At 55.0% G+C, this 15216-nt stretch overlaps 1 protein-coding gene across 6 annotated transcripts in view; it reads right to left on the minus strand.

The window, feature by feature from the left end:
* Nucleotides 1–11902, minus strand: part of VWCE (von Willebrand factor C and EGF domains) — a 31040-nt gene extending 19138 nt beyond the window's left edge. Inside the window, exons 1-9 of one of the 6 annotated variants that reach the window (XM_043452576.1) lie at nt 11017–11899; nt 8205–8299; nt 7993–8082; nt 7526–7654; nt 5126–5242; nt 3039–3155; nt 2016–2144; nt 325–767; nt 149–242 (exon numbers count right to left, since the gene is read on the minus strand). In XM_043452576.1, coding sequence (XP_043308511.1) covers nt 149–242; nt 325–767; nt 2016–2144; nt 3039–3155; nt 5126–5242; nt 7526–7654; nt 7993–8082; nt 8205–8299; nt 11017–11126 — 1324 coding nt within the window. In that variant the 5' untranslated portion in view covers nt 11127–11899. Of the gene's footprint in view, nt 1–148; nt 243–324; nt 768–2015; nt 2145–3038; nt 3156–5125; nt 5243–7525; nt 7655–7992; nt 8083–8204; nt 8300–11016 lie in introns of all 6 variants that reach the window. The other 5 variants (XM_043452580.1, XM_043452579.1, XM_043452578.1 and 2 more) reach the window with 5 other exon arrangements.
* Nucleotides 11903–15216: the final 3314 nt, after the last annotated feature.

The following is a 15216-nucleotide window of genomic DNA, read 5'->3' on the forward strand; positions in this document are numbered from 1 at the left end:
ATCAGAAGCTCTGGGGGTTAGGCCCAGCGATCAGCCTTCAGGTGATATATGAAAGTTAGATAACTGTCTTTCAGTTGCAGAAAGGCAGGAAAAGGGAAGAGGCAGGACCCCGCAGGAAACTCATAGCCTTCCCTGGACTAGCGCCCACCTGTACACGATGGGCAGCACCCTCCATCTCTGGAGGGAATCGGGTGGGAGCAAGCAGCTTCACACGTCACCTTTTCACAGGTCACCTCCCCATCCTAGAAGCAGAAATGGAAGTTCCAGCCACCACGAGGCCCCAGACACCAGACCAGGGAAACCCCAAGGACCCCTCACACCCACCTCACACCAGCACTGGGAACAGCTAGGCTCTGTCCAGCGGCTCCCTGACTCATATGTGGCCCCTAGGTGCCAACAGGCAGAAGGTCCTGGTGCCAGCCGTGTGGTCTCAGGGCCCCTGGGCAAGGGAGGGGTCACCGCCGTCTTCTCCTGGAGTTGTGCAGGAGGTCTGAGGGTTCCCAGCAGAGAGGGATGCGGCACGGGGGTGGCCACCGGGGTGGACAGCAGTGGCGTCGGGGCAGAAGGGGAGGATGTGGGCAGTGCAGACACAGGAGGTGGTGGTCGTGTGCTCCTGACTCCAGTCGGGGGCCCTGGAGCCCCGGAAGGAGGGCTGTGCCCGGGGGAGAGGGCCGGCCGGCCTGCCTCTGGAAGCAGCAGCAGCATCTTAGGAGGGTGCTGCAGAGGCTGCAGGATGGCAGATGGGGCCAGCACGGCTTTGGGGAAAGCTGAAACGGAAACACAGAAGCATCTGGAAGGAGGCAGCAGGGGCAGGAGGCGAGATTTGCGGGGCGAGGACTCGGGTCCACCATCACAAGGCACTGAACGTCTCCAGGTCAGTTTCTTCATCAGCAGGATGGGTCTAACACCACCAGTTCAACCTCAGACTAATGGGGCTGCAGTGACGATCAGGAGAGAAGACTGATGAAAAAGTACCAAAGCAGCCGACCGAAGTTACGAGTTGGTGATACTAGCAGTCAGAAGCTTCAGCCAGTGCCAAATCAGTCTTCTCCTTTCCCCTCCTCGCTGGCCACCAGAGGAGACTCGGGTTTTCCTGAGCCAGGCAGACCTTCTCTAAGCCCTCAGGGATCCATCCCAGGAATGACCCTTCGCTACTTCTGTGTCCCGACAAGTCAGCAATGTGTCCACTGCTCCCTGACCCAGATGGGACTTCCCACGAGGAGATGCTGAGGCTCAGGAGAAGAGCCCAGGGTCCTCTCCCGTCCCACCCCAGACAGGCCAGCTTACAAGCTGTTGCCTCCCCCAACACACACACACACACACACACACACACACACTCACACACACTCACATACAGGCTTAGGAAAGCACACATTTTCCCTGCAGATGGACACTAACTGCCCAACAGTCTGAAAGAGAGACAGACCAACACGAAAGAGGGGGCAAATGTGGGGCGAAGGTACGCGCAGAAAGGGAGAGTCACGGATCAGAGTGCGCCCGGGGGAAAACAGGCTGGGCAGGGAAGGGGAACCTGGGTGGCCAAGCTCAGACCAACACAGGCAGTCACACCATGGAAAACTGGCCCCGTGCCTCAGATATTGACACGATATTACACAGCCGCTGACAGGCACACTCGCCGTTAAAGCATGGCAGAGAACTGACCCCACACTGTCCCAAGTGTCCCGCGAAGCCCAGGTTACTAGGACTCCTACATCAAAGGCTTCTCTATGATGGGTTGTTTTTTGGTGGGGTTTTTTTCCCCCTTTACTATTTGGGGGGAAACGGTAGGGCTGGGGAAACAGTGAAAGGAAAATAAAAGGATGGGTAAAGGGGAAAGAGACAGAGAGGATGAAAGATCGGTGGAGGAAATAACAAAAAAGATGCACTGAAAAAAAAGTTCCTGCGGAAGGAAGAGGCACTCTGCCTCCCCACGCTCGGAAAGAGAGCAGGGAGGCTGGGGGCGGGGCCTAGAGCCGGGGCGGGGCCTAGAGCCGGGCTCAGGGCCAGGCGCTCACCTTCGCAGGACACTCGGTCAGCCCGGAGCCTGAAGCCAGGTCGGCAGGTACACAGGAAGCTGCCCACGGTGTTGTGGCAGGAATGGTGGCAGACTCTCCTCTCCAGGGGCCTCCGACACTCGTTTACATCTGCAGGAGAGCCTCGCTACCGACGGCTGTCAGGGCTACCAAGTCATCCTTCCTCCATCTCTTAGCCCAAAAGACCGGGGGAGTCTCCCTGCCACGTTCTTGCGGGGTCCTTCCCTGCCCCAGGGCGACGACGTGACTCAGATGTCTGGGAATGGGACTGAAGTCTAGTGCTAGTCCCCTTGGAAGGTCAGTACATCCAGTAGGCATTTAATGGATGCACCAGTGACTCACACTCCAGCACTGGGCAGCAGTGATTAAGTGCTGGCCGGTGGGGATGGGCCCCCACTGGGAATCTCGGCTCCAAACCCTCCACCATCCCAGTGTTGGGCATCGGGTGCTGTGGGCCCTTCTGAAAAAGAGTCTCAAAAAAATCACTGCACTGCTCAGGGCAGGCTTCAGGACAAACACCCAACTCTGCTAGAACAAGGTCTTTTTTCAGGCCCATGGGACCCCACCTTCAACCCATGAGCCAAGCTCAAGCCAAACATGCCAATCCCTTTCTGGAAATTTCTGCTAATGGGCTGAGAAAACAGGGGTCTCCTTCTAAACCAGAGGAACCAAGACATAACGTGCTTTATTTACCAAGGGGAGCAAAGGCAGCCAAGAAAATGGGTGAGCAGAGAGGAATCCTTGGGGTGTATCTGGGAGAGGGTGGAAGAGAAACATAACAGGATGAAAGTGGCATGTGGCCAGGAAAAGTCCAAGACAGGGTCTTCCATTAGGAGTCACGCCAACCCCAGGGAAAGGCAGGCTCTGAGCAAAGGCTCAAGCGCTTGCAGGCTCCAGGGAACCAAGGAGGTCCAGACTGTTGACCTTTCCCTGTCCCTGGGCTCACCCTGACAGTCTTCCTGATTGGCAACCTAAGTATGAAGACAACAGGGTCCCTGGCCTTACCTACACAGGAGTGCCTGTTGCCATGGAGATGGAAGCCAGTTCTACAGGAGCATCTGTAGCTGCCAATGCTGTTTTTACATCTCTGCTGGCAGGGGCTCCCAAGGCATTCATCGGTGTCTGGAAGGGAATGGGACATGGCTGGAGTTCACTTCCCTGTGGGGTTTTGGAAACATACAGTCCTCTCTACCTACCTCTCTCATCACCATCTTCTACCAGACTCTGAACCCCTCTCCTTCTCAAAACCCACATCCAGCCTATCAACTCCTAAGTTCTTCATGGACCAGCCCACTTCTCTCCACCATCACTGCCATATCCTAGCCCAGGACACCTTTGTCTGTGGTCTAGAGGATAACAACTGCATTGTGCGTCTCTCTGCCTCTCCCTGTGCTCCTCCCACGCTACCCTCTACACAGCCTCCAGGAAGTTCTGACCAAAGGGTACCTCTGATCAGGCCACTTTCTGTTTAAAATCTCTCCAAGGCTCCCACAGGTATGAATGATCCACCATAGCTCAGGAGCCCAAGGCTGCCTTCCAAGCTCCCTCTTTCCCCCTCACCTTGACTTTGGCCTAAATTCTGGCCATCTTCCAAATGTACCATGCTCTTGTGGGCCTCCTCCTTTACGCATGTTCTCCTATCTGCTTAGAATGTTTTCTCATCTTGTCTGGCTGGAAAACTCCTATTCATACCTCAAAACCCAGCATCTATACCACCTCCTCTGTCAAAGCCTCCCCAAGCCACTGTTTGAAACTGGGGAAAAACTGAAAATAATCTGTATCTTCATCAATAAAGAGTTAGTAAACTATGAGATATTTGCACTGCAGAGCACTAGGCAGCAGTTGACAAGAATAAAACAAATCTATTGACCCTGATGTGGAAATATCTTCAAGATGGACTGTTAAGGGGGGAAAAGCAGGTGGAGCAATGACTGGGTTCAGATCTCAGCTCTAACATGATCTTGAGCAAATTCATTTCTTTAAACCTCACTATTCCTACCAGGAAAATGGAAATGAACAGTACCAACTTCATAGGACAATTCTGAAGATGAAATGAGAAAATGTGTGTTAAGTACTTAACGTGATGCCTGGAACACAGGAGTTGAATAACTATTAACCCCCCCTACTCCCTGCATCTCTTATCCTTCTACCTTTATAAGGGCACATGTGTGTCTGTTCACATACTGGGGAGAGGTAGGCAGGGCACTCATCAGATTGACGACCAAGTGCTATTCAACTGCATTCTCTCCAAATTCATGTATGGAAGCCCTAACCCTCAATGTGATGGTATTAGGAGGTGGGGTCTTTGGGAGGTAGATGAGGTCTTGAGGGTGGAGCCCTCATGATGGGATTAGTGCCCTTAGCAGAAGAGCCATGAGGACCTCATTGAAAAACCTTACTGTTCTTCCCCTTCCATCAGGCGGGGCGCTGGAGGGCAGGATGCTTTCTTCCTGGCTGTGTGTCTCCAGAGCCTGGGCCAGCACAGGGGCAGGTGATGACTATCACAGCACGGCCTCCCACACGACACACCCCCAGGGTGTCACAGCCCCTTCCCCTCAGCCCTCCCCCATCTCAGGGGCTTCCTCCCTCTCGTCAGTCTGCTCCACCTGCCCCTGGCCCTTCCCTCTGCCTCTCCCTCCCCTTCCCCCCACCCTGCAACGATGGCAGCAGCAGTTTCTACTGAGTCGTGGTCCAGAACAAAGGCCATAGTGTCAGACACGCAACCTGATTCCCCCTCCTCCTACTGACAGAATGACCTTGGGCAAGCCTCATCCATAAAGTGAGGATGAGAACATCATCTCCTGGGACTTCCCTGACAGTCCAGTGGTTAAGACTTTGCCTTCCAATGCAGGGGGCATGGGTTAAATCCCTGTTCAGGGAACTAAAGTCCCACATGTCAAGAGGTACAGGCAAAAAAAAAAAGAGAGAGAGAGAGAGTGAGCAGCATCTTGCTTAGAGGACCGTGGAGAAGGTGATGTGCTGTCATGCCTGGAGAGCACAGGCTGGGCCTGGCAGGGCCTTGAGGTCCACGTCAGAGCCTAAAAGCGGTGGCGACGGCACACAACATCACTACCCCTCCCAGAGCCGCTCACCTTGGCAGCTGTGGCGGTCCGCAGACAGCTGCATGCCCGGCCCACACTCGCACACGAACCCGCCTTCCGTGTTCACGCAGTGGCCCTCGCAAGAGGAGCTTAAACATTCATCAATGTCTGGGGAGAGAGGAAACACTTGCATAGCTCACTCTGAATGTGTTTTGGATGTGGGGAGGGCGTGCATCCCACGAGGACCCTGAGCCCACATGGGGCGCGCCTCACTGCCACCCCAGAGAGAAAGAAGGCACTAGGTAAACCTTCTGGTTTTAGGGACCCCCAGTCCAAGAAAGAAGAGGCCACGAGGCCAGGCCTCTTTGACCCACACAGAACAGATGACGGGAGAGGCTGGTTGAAATAGAACCATTTCCAACGGTCCCACCTGCAAGGCAACCCCAAAAAGGCCAGGGGAGTGGGCAGGAAGGTTGATTAAATTCCCTTTAGTTCTTGTGGAGCACCGCTGGCATGCAGCGGACCAGGAAGGGATCTGTCGAGGACACAAATGTGACTAAGACACAGTGCTGGCTCTCCAGACGGTCGCAGCCTGAGAACACAGGATTCATGAGGCAATCCACGAGAGGCCAGTGGGGGGCAGGGTTCCGCATGTGCCCCAGCAGGGACCGCCCCCCACGGCAGGTGTGTGATGGAGGAGACATGGGCTGAGAGGACCAGGGGGCAGCCAGAAGGGGGCTGTCGAGTGGAGCATCCAGGAAGCATAGGGAACACAGTGGAGGAGTGGGGGGTCAGTCTGGTGGGAAGCGGAGGTGGAGAGGTGGTGGGTTAAGGCTCAGCTGTGGGGCACAAAGGAGCCCTCCAGGCTTCTGTCCAGGGGGGGCCAGTAGGGCTTTAGGGAGGTTCAAGCCTGGGGGTAGGGGAGGGTGCTGAGAGACAGAACCCCCACCCCATGCTTCAAAGCATCCCTTTCTATCTCAGAACCATGAGGACCTAGGAGGTCAGCTCCTCCCACTCCAGTCTACTCTGCCCACCTGAGCCTCCCTTCCACCCCTGGCCCCCATGCCTGCTGATGTCCTCTATTCTCCTTCCTTGCTCTTTCCACAGCAGACACCTTTGGGACTATGCCCAGTTCCTCTAAGACATCCACCCTGACTCACCCTATCCCATCCCCGTGACTCCCCTGCCCTACACTTGCTTCGACATTGGTCTCTGGCTTTTCCTTAGTCCAGTTTGCCTCTGCAAGGAGAAATGTGTCTGGAAAGTACTTCAACCTTCTGAAAAAGGCCGGGAAGGGGGTGGGGGAGGAGCAAGCACAAAAACTCCTTCATGGGACCTTTGATTCAATAGTCTTCCTTCTGGAAATAATCAGAAAGGCCGACTGGAAGCCACTTTACTGCAGCATTATTCATAGCAGCCAAACACTGCAGACAAGCTAAGGATGGATAGCACAGAAGTAGGTACTTAGATTACAGTAGCCACATCTGCAGCCATTAAAAATGATGTTGTAAGGACTACTAATATTTCCTGCTCACAGCACAAAGTTAAAAAACAACGAACGAAAGTAATAGATAAGGTATGATCCCAATTTTATAAAACAGACAGAGAGGCATGCCTGACACACAGTCCCACACACACACTCACAAATACACATACAAATACACATACCAACCAAGGGAACAAGGGCAGGAAAAAAAAATAACTTCATTTTAGTAACAAATATCTCTGGGTAGGAACTTCTGGGACATGTTTATTTTCACCTTTCTACTCTTCTTTTACTTTCCAAATGTTCCAAAGTAAGTTATTTTTTATTTTTATATTCAGGGGAAGAAATGTTTATTTTCACAAAATGTCAAAAAGGCACAAGGGTGGGGGGCAGGGATGGCTTTCAAGCTCTCTGGAAACATAAGTAAGAAGCTGGTCATAGTAGCATCTATGAAGAAGGTAACAGACTTGGCCTGTAGGAAATTTAAAAAATCGGGAACAAATAATACTTTTACAAAATAACTATTGAGTTTCCCTTGCCTCATCGTTCAAATGTCACATTCTCAAGGGAGCCTTTTGCGGTCCAGCAAAAGGCTGGACCCAGTTCCCTGTGCCCCTGTGGGTCCTGGCACTGTGCACTCCTCCGATGATGGTCCCATTAGGTGGGACTGTCACTGTCCTTCCTCATCTCCCTGCACCATATCCTGAAGCAACATATGAGCAGAGATGGCCCGCATAACCCCAATCCCAGCTCAGGTCCTGGTCCGTAGGACATGTTCGATAGGTATTTGTGGAATAGCCGAAGGGGCAGATTCCTTGTGTTCACCTGCCCACCTGCCCACTTGCAGACTTCAGGGCCGCTCCGAGCTCGGCTTCACTCTAGCACATCCCGGGAGACTGGCCTCGGAGGCCAGGGAGGAGACCCCCTTCCCGCCTGCCCCTCCCTGCTGCTCTCAGGCCTCTCACCGGTACACCTGATGCCGACCGCTGTCTCGGTCATGGAGAAGCCCACGGGGCACACTCGGGCCACCTCCTGACAGCCACCGTGGTTACAGGTGAGGTCACAGCCGTATTCCCCGCAGGCTCCGTGGGCTTCTGAAACAATCACCGCACCTGTGAGCACGCGCCACGCAGCAGTCCCAGCCGCCCCCTCCCCGCTGCCCCCTGGCTCCTCCTAAATTCTGTGGGGAAGGGGGCCCTGGAGGCAAACAGGACTGAGTTTAAATGCAGCTCTGCCACTTACTGGCCACGTAACCCAGGGCGAGCCACTAGCTTCTGCGCCTCGGTTTTCTCATCTATAAAATGGGAATGAGAATGCCTACCTCATAGGGCTGTTTGAAAATGATGCGCTAGGGCACGACTGCCCAGTGCCTGGCACAGTCTCAGTGTAAACAGAGCTCTTCCCATCAGCCAGGGCCCGCGCCCCCAGTTACCTGGGCAGGTGGGCCCTTGCTCTCCGTCCTGGCAGGAGCAGACATTGGGAGCGATGCAGATGCCACTCCCACAGCCAAAGGAGCAGAGGGCTGAGAGGAGAAACACAGGTGAGGGAGTCGGGGCTGGAACCCCTCAGTCTGCCCCTCAGGCCAGCCCAGGGAATGCGCACCCTGCTGAGGAGGATGTTTGGGGCACATGGACAGTCACTTACGAAGGGTGCAGTGCCCACTGCCCATGGAGGGCGCCCAGCCAGGGCAGCAGCCACTCCCGAACCCCGAGAGGCAGACGTGGGGGCCCAGCCGGCGTCTGCAAGAGAGGAGAGAGTACCTTCCGAGTTCTGTCCTGGGGGTCAGGGGAGGATTCATCTCCTGGGCCGTGAAAGCCTCCCAGCCAGTCAGTAAGTCAGTCAACCAACACTTCTGGAAACCCCCACCTCCACCCGCAATGGACAATGAGACGTTTCCAAAGAAAAATGACCCGATGGTCTGTCCCTCCTGGAGGCAGGACAAAGACAAAGTTGTAAGAGAACAGACACTAGCTGCCTGTCATGTAGACAATGAGCAAGGAGGGCCCTCAGAGCTGAGAAGGGAAGACTGCAATGGATGAAGAACCCCAGGGACGCCTGCCTCAGGGCCTTTTCACTTGCAGTTTCCTCCATCAGGAAAGTTCTTCCCCAAACACACACACATAGCACCCCCTTTCCTGTAAAAGGTCTCTCTGCTCAAGTCACCTTCTCAGAGAGGCCCTACTTTTGCAACCTTACCTCACTTTATTCTGCTTCATAACACTTTCTGGGACACTGAATTATTGGGTTGGACTAGAAGTTTGTTCTGGTTTTTCCATAACATCTTAAACTTTTTTGCCAACCCAATACTCACTAGTTTGCTGACGTACTCATTCCCTGGCTCCCCTACCATACCCTGAGGACAGGGGCTTCATCTTTTTGCTCAACTCCGCACCAAGGGCAGCATCTGGCCCATAGTAGGTGTTTAATCAATGGCAGTTGAGGGCAACGCTGAGAAAGGATAACAACAGAAGAGTGGAGAGATGGTGAAATGTCAGTCCCCAGGTGACATCTCTGAGAAGGGGGAGAGGGTGCTGGTGAGCTGCCCAAGGGAGTGAAGGGGGACCCAGTGTACCCAAGGCTGGGTGAGGCCACGCAGTCCAGCCATGAACAAGCCATTTCCTCTACCTTCAAGGGGCAGACAAGGAACCATGTGTAACAATAAGTGCCACAATGTTACAGGCTAGGGAGGAAGCACAGGAGTGGTTTCCTCCCTTGAGGCTGGAGAGAGAATGGGGGCAGCCTGTGAGAGTGGAGGAATGTTCCAGGCAGGAGCAGCATGTGCACGGGCCTGGAAGGGGTCAGAGAGGATGACAAGAACTGGTTCTGGGCTGGGCAGAGGATGGTGAAGCCCAGCCTAGTTTGAACTAAGAATCCTAGTCCAACAGAATAGGGACAAGAAATCTCCCCCAACAGTGTTCTACCCAAGACTGCAGACTGGTGGGAATATCCTGCCAGTCAGGCACTCTCTGGGCTTCCCTGGTGGCTTGGGGATAAAGAATCTGCCTGCCAGTGCAGGAGACGTGGGCTCGATCCCTGGGTCGGGAAGATGCCCTGGAGAAGGACATGGCACCCCACTCCAGTATTCTTGCCTGGAAAATCCCATGGACAGAGGAGCCTGGAGGGTTCCTCTGGGGCCTTTGGGACCGCAAAGAGTTGGACACGACTTAGGGACTAAACAAAAGCAATAGGCAGTCTACAGAGCATCCACGATGTGCAGCAGGCACTGGGGACATGAATGGAAAGACAGAGTCAGTCTGCTCTTCTGGAGAATAATCTGTGTCAAAAGTGACAAGTATTCTGGAAAGGGAAACTCAGGGCACAGGGCGAAACAGAAACGTCTGCAGAAAACTGTCCCTGGGGCCTCCAAAAGCTTTTTCTCTCTCTGAAGTCATCGCACAAGAAGGGGCCCTGGAAGGGGGTGGGGGGCGGGGGGTGGTGCGGCAGGGATGTCTCACCCGCTGCCCTCGCGGGAGCGATTATGGCAGCAGCCTGAGAAGGAGGCTCTCCAGATGGGGCTCTCAAAGGGACAGGGGTGCACCAAAGCGGCAGAGGGAAGGATGCCCGGGAGGCCACTGGAGCCTCATCCTCAGGTGGGCAGGGGCCGAGCGCCCCAAGGGGCCGAGGGCGGGCGGTGACGGGGAGACAGGTGGCAGGCAGCACGGCTCTGACACGCCGGCGGAGCGGGCGGATCTGAGCAGGAACTGGCGGTGGCTGCGGAACACACGTGCTAGTTGCGAGCCTGGCGGGGCCGCCCCCCTGCGCGCCCCCCGCCCCCGAGGCCGTGGCCGCGGGCCAGGCCGCCCGCTGACACCGTGTTCCCTCGCTTTGAGCATCACGCACACACGCGCTCCGCCCGCGGCGACCCGGCCCTCCCAGGAGGAGACACGAGGGGAGGGAGACATCAATTGGGAAAGAGCAAAGGGACAAACACCCCACCCCCGCCCGCGTGCACACACTGGCAGAAACCGAAACATAACCTAGAGAGACCCCGGCGGTTCCAAGGTCCACGGCGGGCACAGAGCCTGGACAGAGGCAAAGCCCCCAGCCGCAGAGCAGCCAGCGCCTCGGGGCAGGCCAGGCACTGCCTAGGCAGAGCCACGGGCACGTTTGGGAGCGAAAAGCCCGCCAGTCGGAAGACCAGCTGGCATGTCCCCGGCCCCCTGGCCAGGGATCCGCGCTCCACGGTACTCAGAGGGGCTCACCTAGCGTCGGGATCTTCGGTCCCCCCGCCAGATCCCAGTCAGGACAGCCCCGGCCAGGGGCGCAGGACGGCCACCCGCCCGGACCACAAGCTGTTGTCCCTTTGTCCCGACCTCCCGGGCTCGCCCGCGCCGACAGTGCCACGGGGAGGGGGTGTCTGCCCGGACCCGCGACTCCGGGACGCCCCTCCGTGCCTCCCGGCTCCGCGCCGGTAGCGCTCCGGCGGAGGCGCAAGGGAGGGTTGCGGGGCGCTTACCTCTCGGCCCCGAAGTGCCCCGGCGTCTTCCTCCCGGTATAGCCGCGGGCCGGGATGCCCGGCAGCAGGAGCGCGACGCAGGCGGCCCGGAGGAGCAGTCCGGCCCACATGACCGGCGGCGGCGGGTCCCCCCGGCTCGGCTGGGCTCCGGCGCCGCGCGCGGGGGAGGGGGCTGCGGGCCCTCGCCCCTCCTCCTGGCGCCGCGGGGAGCGAACCAGCGAGCCCCGAGCTGGCACGCGGAGCCGAGCAGGGGGGCTGGGGACGCCGAGAGGAGGCGCCGGGGGCCGCGAGGGGACGCGGCGGACGGCTGGGGGGTACTCTTGCACCTCGAAACACACAAAAGGCAGCGGCACCCGCCGGCCCGCCGGTGGCCTCCTAGGGAGGCGCGGAGCCCGGGGCGGGGGCAAAGATCAGGGACCCCTGGGGGCGGGGTTTCGTCCTCGGCCCACACCCCCTGCCCGGGTTTGGGAGTCGGCTTCCTGCGAAGGGCTGTGGGCGTCAGACGGAGGCCCGGGGAGGAAAGAGACTCCGGGAACAAGGCTGGAGGCTGCGCGCCCCGGGAATTGCTGGTCGCGATGGAGCCCGAGATACCTGCGTTGTACGAGAAGGTGGGACGCTGGGTCCCTTCGCTGCTGGGCACTTTTAGGCTAGCCCCCAGCCTACCAGCAGGTCTGCACCCTAACCCTCCCTGGCTGCGCCGGTCAGTGGGTTCCCCTGCTCCCTGGTTGGGGGCGCTGGCGGCTCTTGAACCCACAGACTCCTCTTGTCCCCTTCAGCAGCTGCCCCAGGCCAGTCAGAGATGGTAGGCAGGGAGGTGGTGAGCAGGTGGTGGACGTAAATCAGAATCATCCAGCTGGTAGAATAGCTGAAAGGCTGACTAAATTCTACCTTCTGCTTTGGGCAGGAACCTCCCCTCGCCACCCAGACCCAATCAGTCCAGCTTTTACTTAAACACTTGCAGGGATGAAGGTCTCAGTACCTATCAGAAGGCAGCCCAATCCGATTGTGAGTAACTCCATTTGTTGGCAAGTGTTTTTTCCTTCCCAGCTAAATAACCCCCATGCCTTTGGTTCTGCCTGTGCAGTAGCCCTTCCACTGGCGACCTCAGCCTGTCACTAAGGTCCTTAACATTGGTGGCCACAAATGAACACGGTGCCAACAGTGGTCTGGATTCTTGCCTCCTCCCTTCCAGATGCCATACTTCTATTAACACAGCCTGATATTACTTGGCCTTTTTGACAAGCCAATGATGCTGTCAGTTCCTTACATAAGATTTACAGTAAAGGGAAGCCTCCGGTGCTCTTTGTTGTCATGTCTGTTTGTTGTTACTGAACACAAACTGCTAAGCCGATCTCCTTACGTGAACCTGTGTGGCTGAGTTTTTGCAGATGTTCAATTTAGGGTGGTTACCTCACCTTGCTGGAGAAGGAAATGGCAACCCAGTCCAGTATTCCTGCCTGGGAAATCCCGTGGACAGAGGAACCAGGCTATAGTCCATGGAGTCGCAGAAGAGTTGGACATGACTTAGTAACTAAATAACTCATCGTGTTAGTTTGACCCGTCTGAGCAACACGTTTTCAGCTAATAGGTTGCCAAAATAGTCTGTATTGGGAGATGAATGCCACTTCCATATTTATGTCCATTCTGAGTCCTGAGGACCCTCAGAGTCTTAGGGCATCTTTCCTTTATGTTAAACATCCAGAGGTGCACTTCCTCCTGTCATTCAGACTGCATTCCTCACCACCACTCACAGAGTGCTTCGATGCCCACTGTCAGTGGCCACATAGTCAGAAATCTAGCCCTGAAATCATTCTTTAAAAAATATTTGAAAAAATATATATATTTATTTGCCTGCACTGTGTCTTCGTTGTGGCGTGTGGGATCTAGTTCCCTGAGCAGGGATGGAACCCGGGCTCCCTACTTTGGAGGTGTGCAGTCTTAGCCACTGGACCACCAGGGGAATCCCATAGCCCTGAATTATTAAATAGGGATAAACAGAAAACTCTTCCTTCATTCGAGCCTGCAAAATCTATCACTCCACCGTCCTTATCATTCCTATCTAGACCACCATCAGTGTCAAATAGGCGCTCTGTCTTCCTGGATCTAGAGGCTACCCACAAATTCTCAACACACTTGCACAGGACAGTTTTTTACACACCTGTCACCCTTCATGCCATCTTCTCCCATGCTCCAGCACACCTCAGCTACCTCCTTTCTGAACTTGACTACTTAATGGAGTTGCAGCCCCTCCATCTCACCCTGTAAGTCTGGCAGACTTGGGCCAGTGGGCAGCCACAATGACCGAGATGTAACTTTGTGTGTAAAGAAAATCCTTACCTACCCTCAACAGGAGAAGCCCAGGATATTTAAATCTGTAAATTCCTACCAGTGAATTTTGAAAGAAACAACTTTCTAAATAGCCCCTGACATTTCTTTCATTTCCTGTTTCTTTGACCTTATGGCATTCACCTTGCTCGTCATACCAAGTTCACTTCTTCAGTTTGGTTTTCACTATTTTCTGTTTGTTTTGTGTTTTGGTTTGTGTGACCTCGAGGCTTCTCAAACTTTGGACCCGGAGAGCTGCTCACCTAAAATCATCCATCCTCAAGGGCGAGTTCAGGCCCATACGGTTCCTCAGTATTTCTTCCCCAGTTCTGTGGCTTGTGGCTGCTCAGTAACAAAAGGGACCCTCCACCGAGGGTGGAGGATTCAAGTTGTTGTTGGCTGTAGAAAGGAGGCCTCTGGCTTGTGACCCTTCCAAATGGTCATGTGATGAGTCAGTGTTTCTATTATTCTCCCAAAGGTCCGTTCGTGCAGAGGCCGGGAGTGAGGCGAGCTCATCAGCGCCTACATGGAGAGGAGCCATTCCAGCTGGCTGCAGCAAAGCTCCAAAGGCAACCTTTCACCCCGGGAGAGGTGATTAATGGTTTTAAGAGGGGATGTGGGAGTGTGGCAGCAGGATGTCAGTTTCCAAAGGATTGCTGAAATTCAATCCGGAGTGAATATACCCCAGATTGTAGGAAACAAAAAGCTGCACGCACTCCGGTTTCCAAAGTCAAGACTGAAGCTACTGGTAAGTAATAACCTTCTCCTGAACATGGCAGGTCTACGCAGCTACAGGTCAAACCACTGAGAAGCACCAGAATAATAACCCCGCCACATTCTGTTTTTCTCCCATCTAGGATTAAGTTTTTTAAATAATCACAGTCTGGAGGCCTTTGCGTGCCTGCCTTATTAAAGCTGGCCTCTGGCATGGGGGCAGGCCTTTTCAATTCAAACCATGACTTGAAGAATTCAAATCACAGTGTTGAGTTTCAAGTTCAAACTGTGGGTTTTCAGAGATGATTATTTTTTCCCTTAAGACCCTTATCCTCCACCCTCAGAAACCCCAGGAGAGTAAGGGTAAAAGAACGGCAATGAAACTCAAGGAATGCCTCCAGGGAAGGAAACTTACTCCCGAAGACCCCCAAAGCAGAGATGCTTCCTTGCTCTTTTCCTTTTAAGCTAGAATCTCCCAAAACCACAGTTTGAACTTGAAACCACAATTTTCCTGACACTGTATCAAAGGCTGGTCTTAAAGGAGCCAGCCAATATGCCTGGGATCAACCCCGCTCCACTGTTGGGACAGAGCAGCCTTTATTCCCACTGGATCACTGGTGGAAACTGGGCCCGGACACGCTGACCCACTGGGCTTAAAGAAGACCAGCTCTGTTTGCTGAACAGAAGGGTGAACCCCAAGTGTGCCCTACTCCTGTATTTTCAAACCTAAGACACCAACGGTTTACTCAATGAAACCAGAGGAAATAAAATCTGAATCCAAAGGGCATGTGGCAACAGGAAGCTGGGAGGAGTGTGAGGAGCAGTGCCTAGGGGGCTAGTTGGCTGAATGCTGCACACAGCTGGCTGTAAAATGACGTCAGGAGAGGCAGCCCAAGCAGCATTACTAACAGAGGCCACTGGGAATAGAAGGATGACTGGAGTCAGAGGCAACCGAAGACAGCTGAATTTCAAAAACCTGACTCCCTTCATGCCTGGGATCCCACCACATGACAAAGGAGGGGTACAGAGGACACTTCTCTACCTGAAAGGAGTGTTCCAGCAGCCAGGACGAGGGGCCGCTGCAGTGGCTGTGAAGGAGAGAACGGCGCCTGCAGTGCCCTGGGCACAGAGCGCCTGGGATGCTGCAGAGCCAGACGGGGA

This window comes from Cervus canadensis, chromosome 29 (genome assembly GCF_019320065.1).
Source record: "Cervus canadensis isolate Bull #8, Minnesota chromosome 29, ASM1932006v1, whole genome shotgun sequence".
Lineage (NCBI taxonomy): Eukaryota > Metazoa > Chordata > Mammalia > Artiodactyla > Cervidae > Cervus > Cervus canadensis.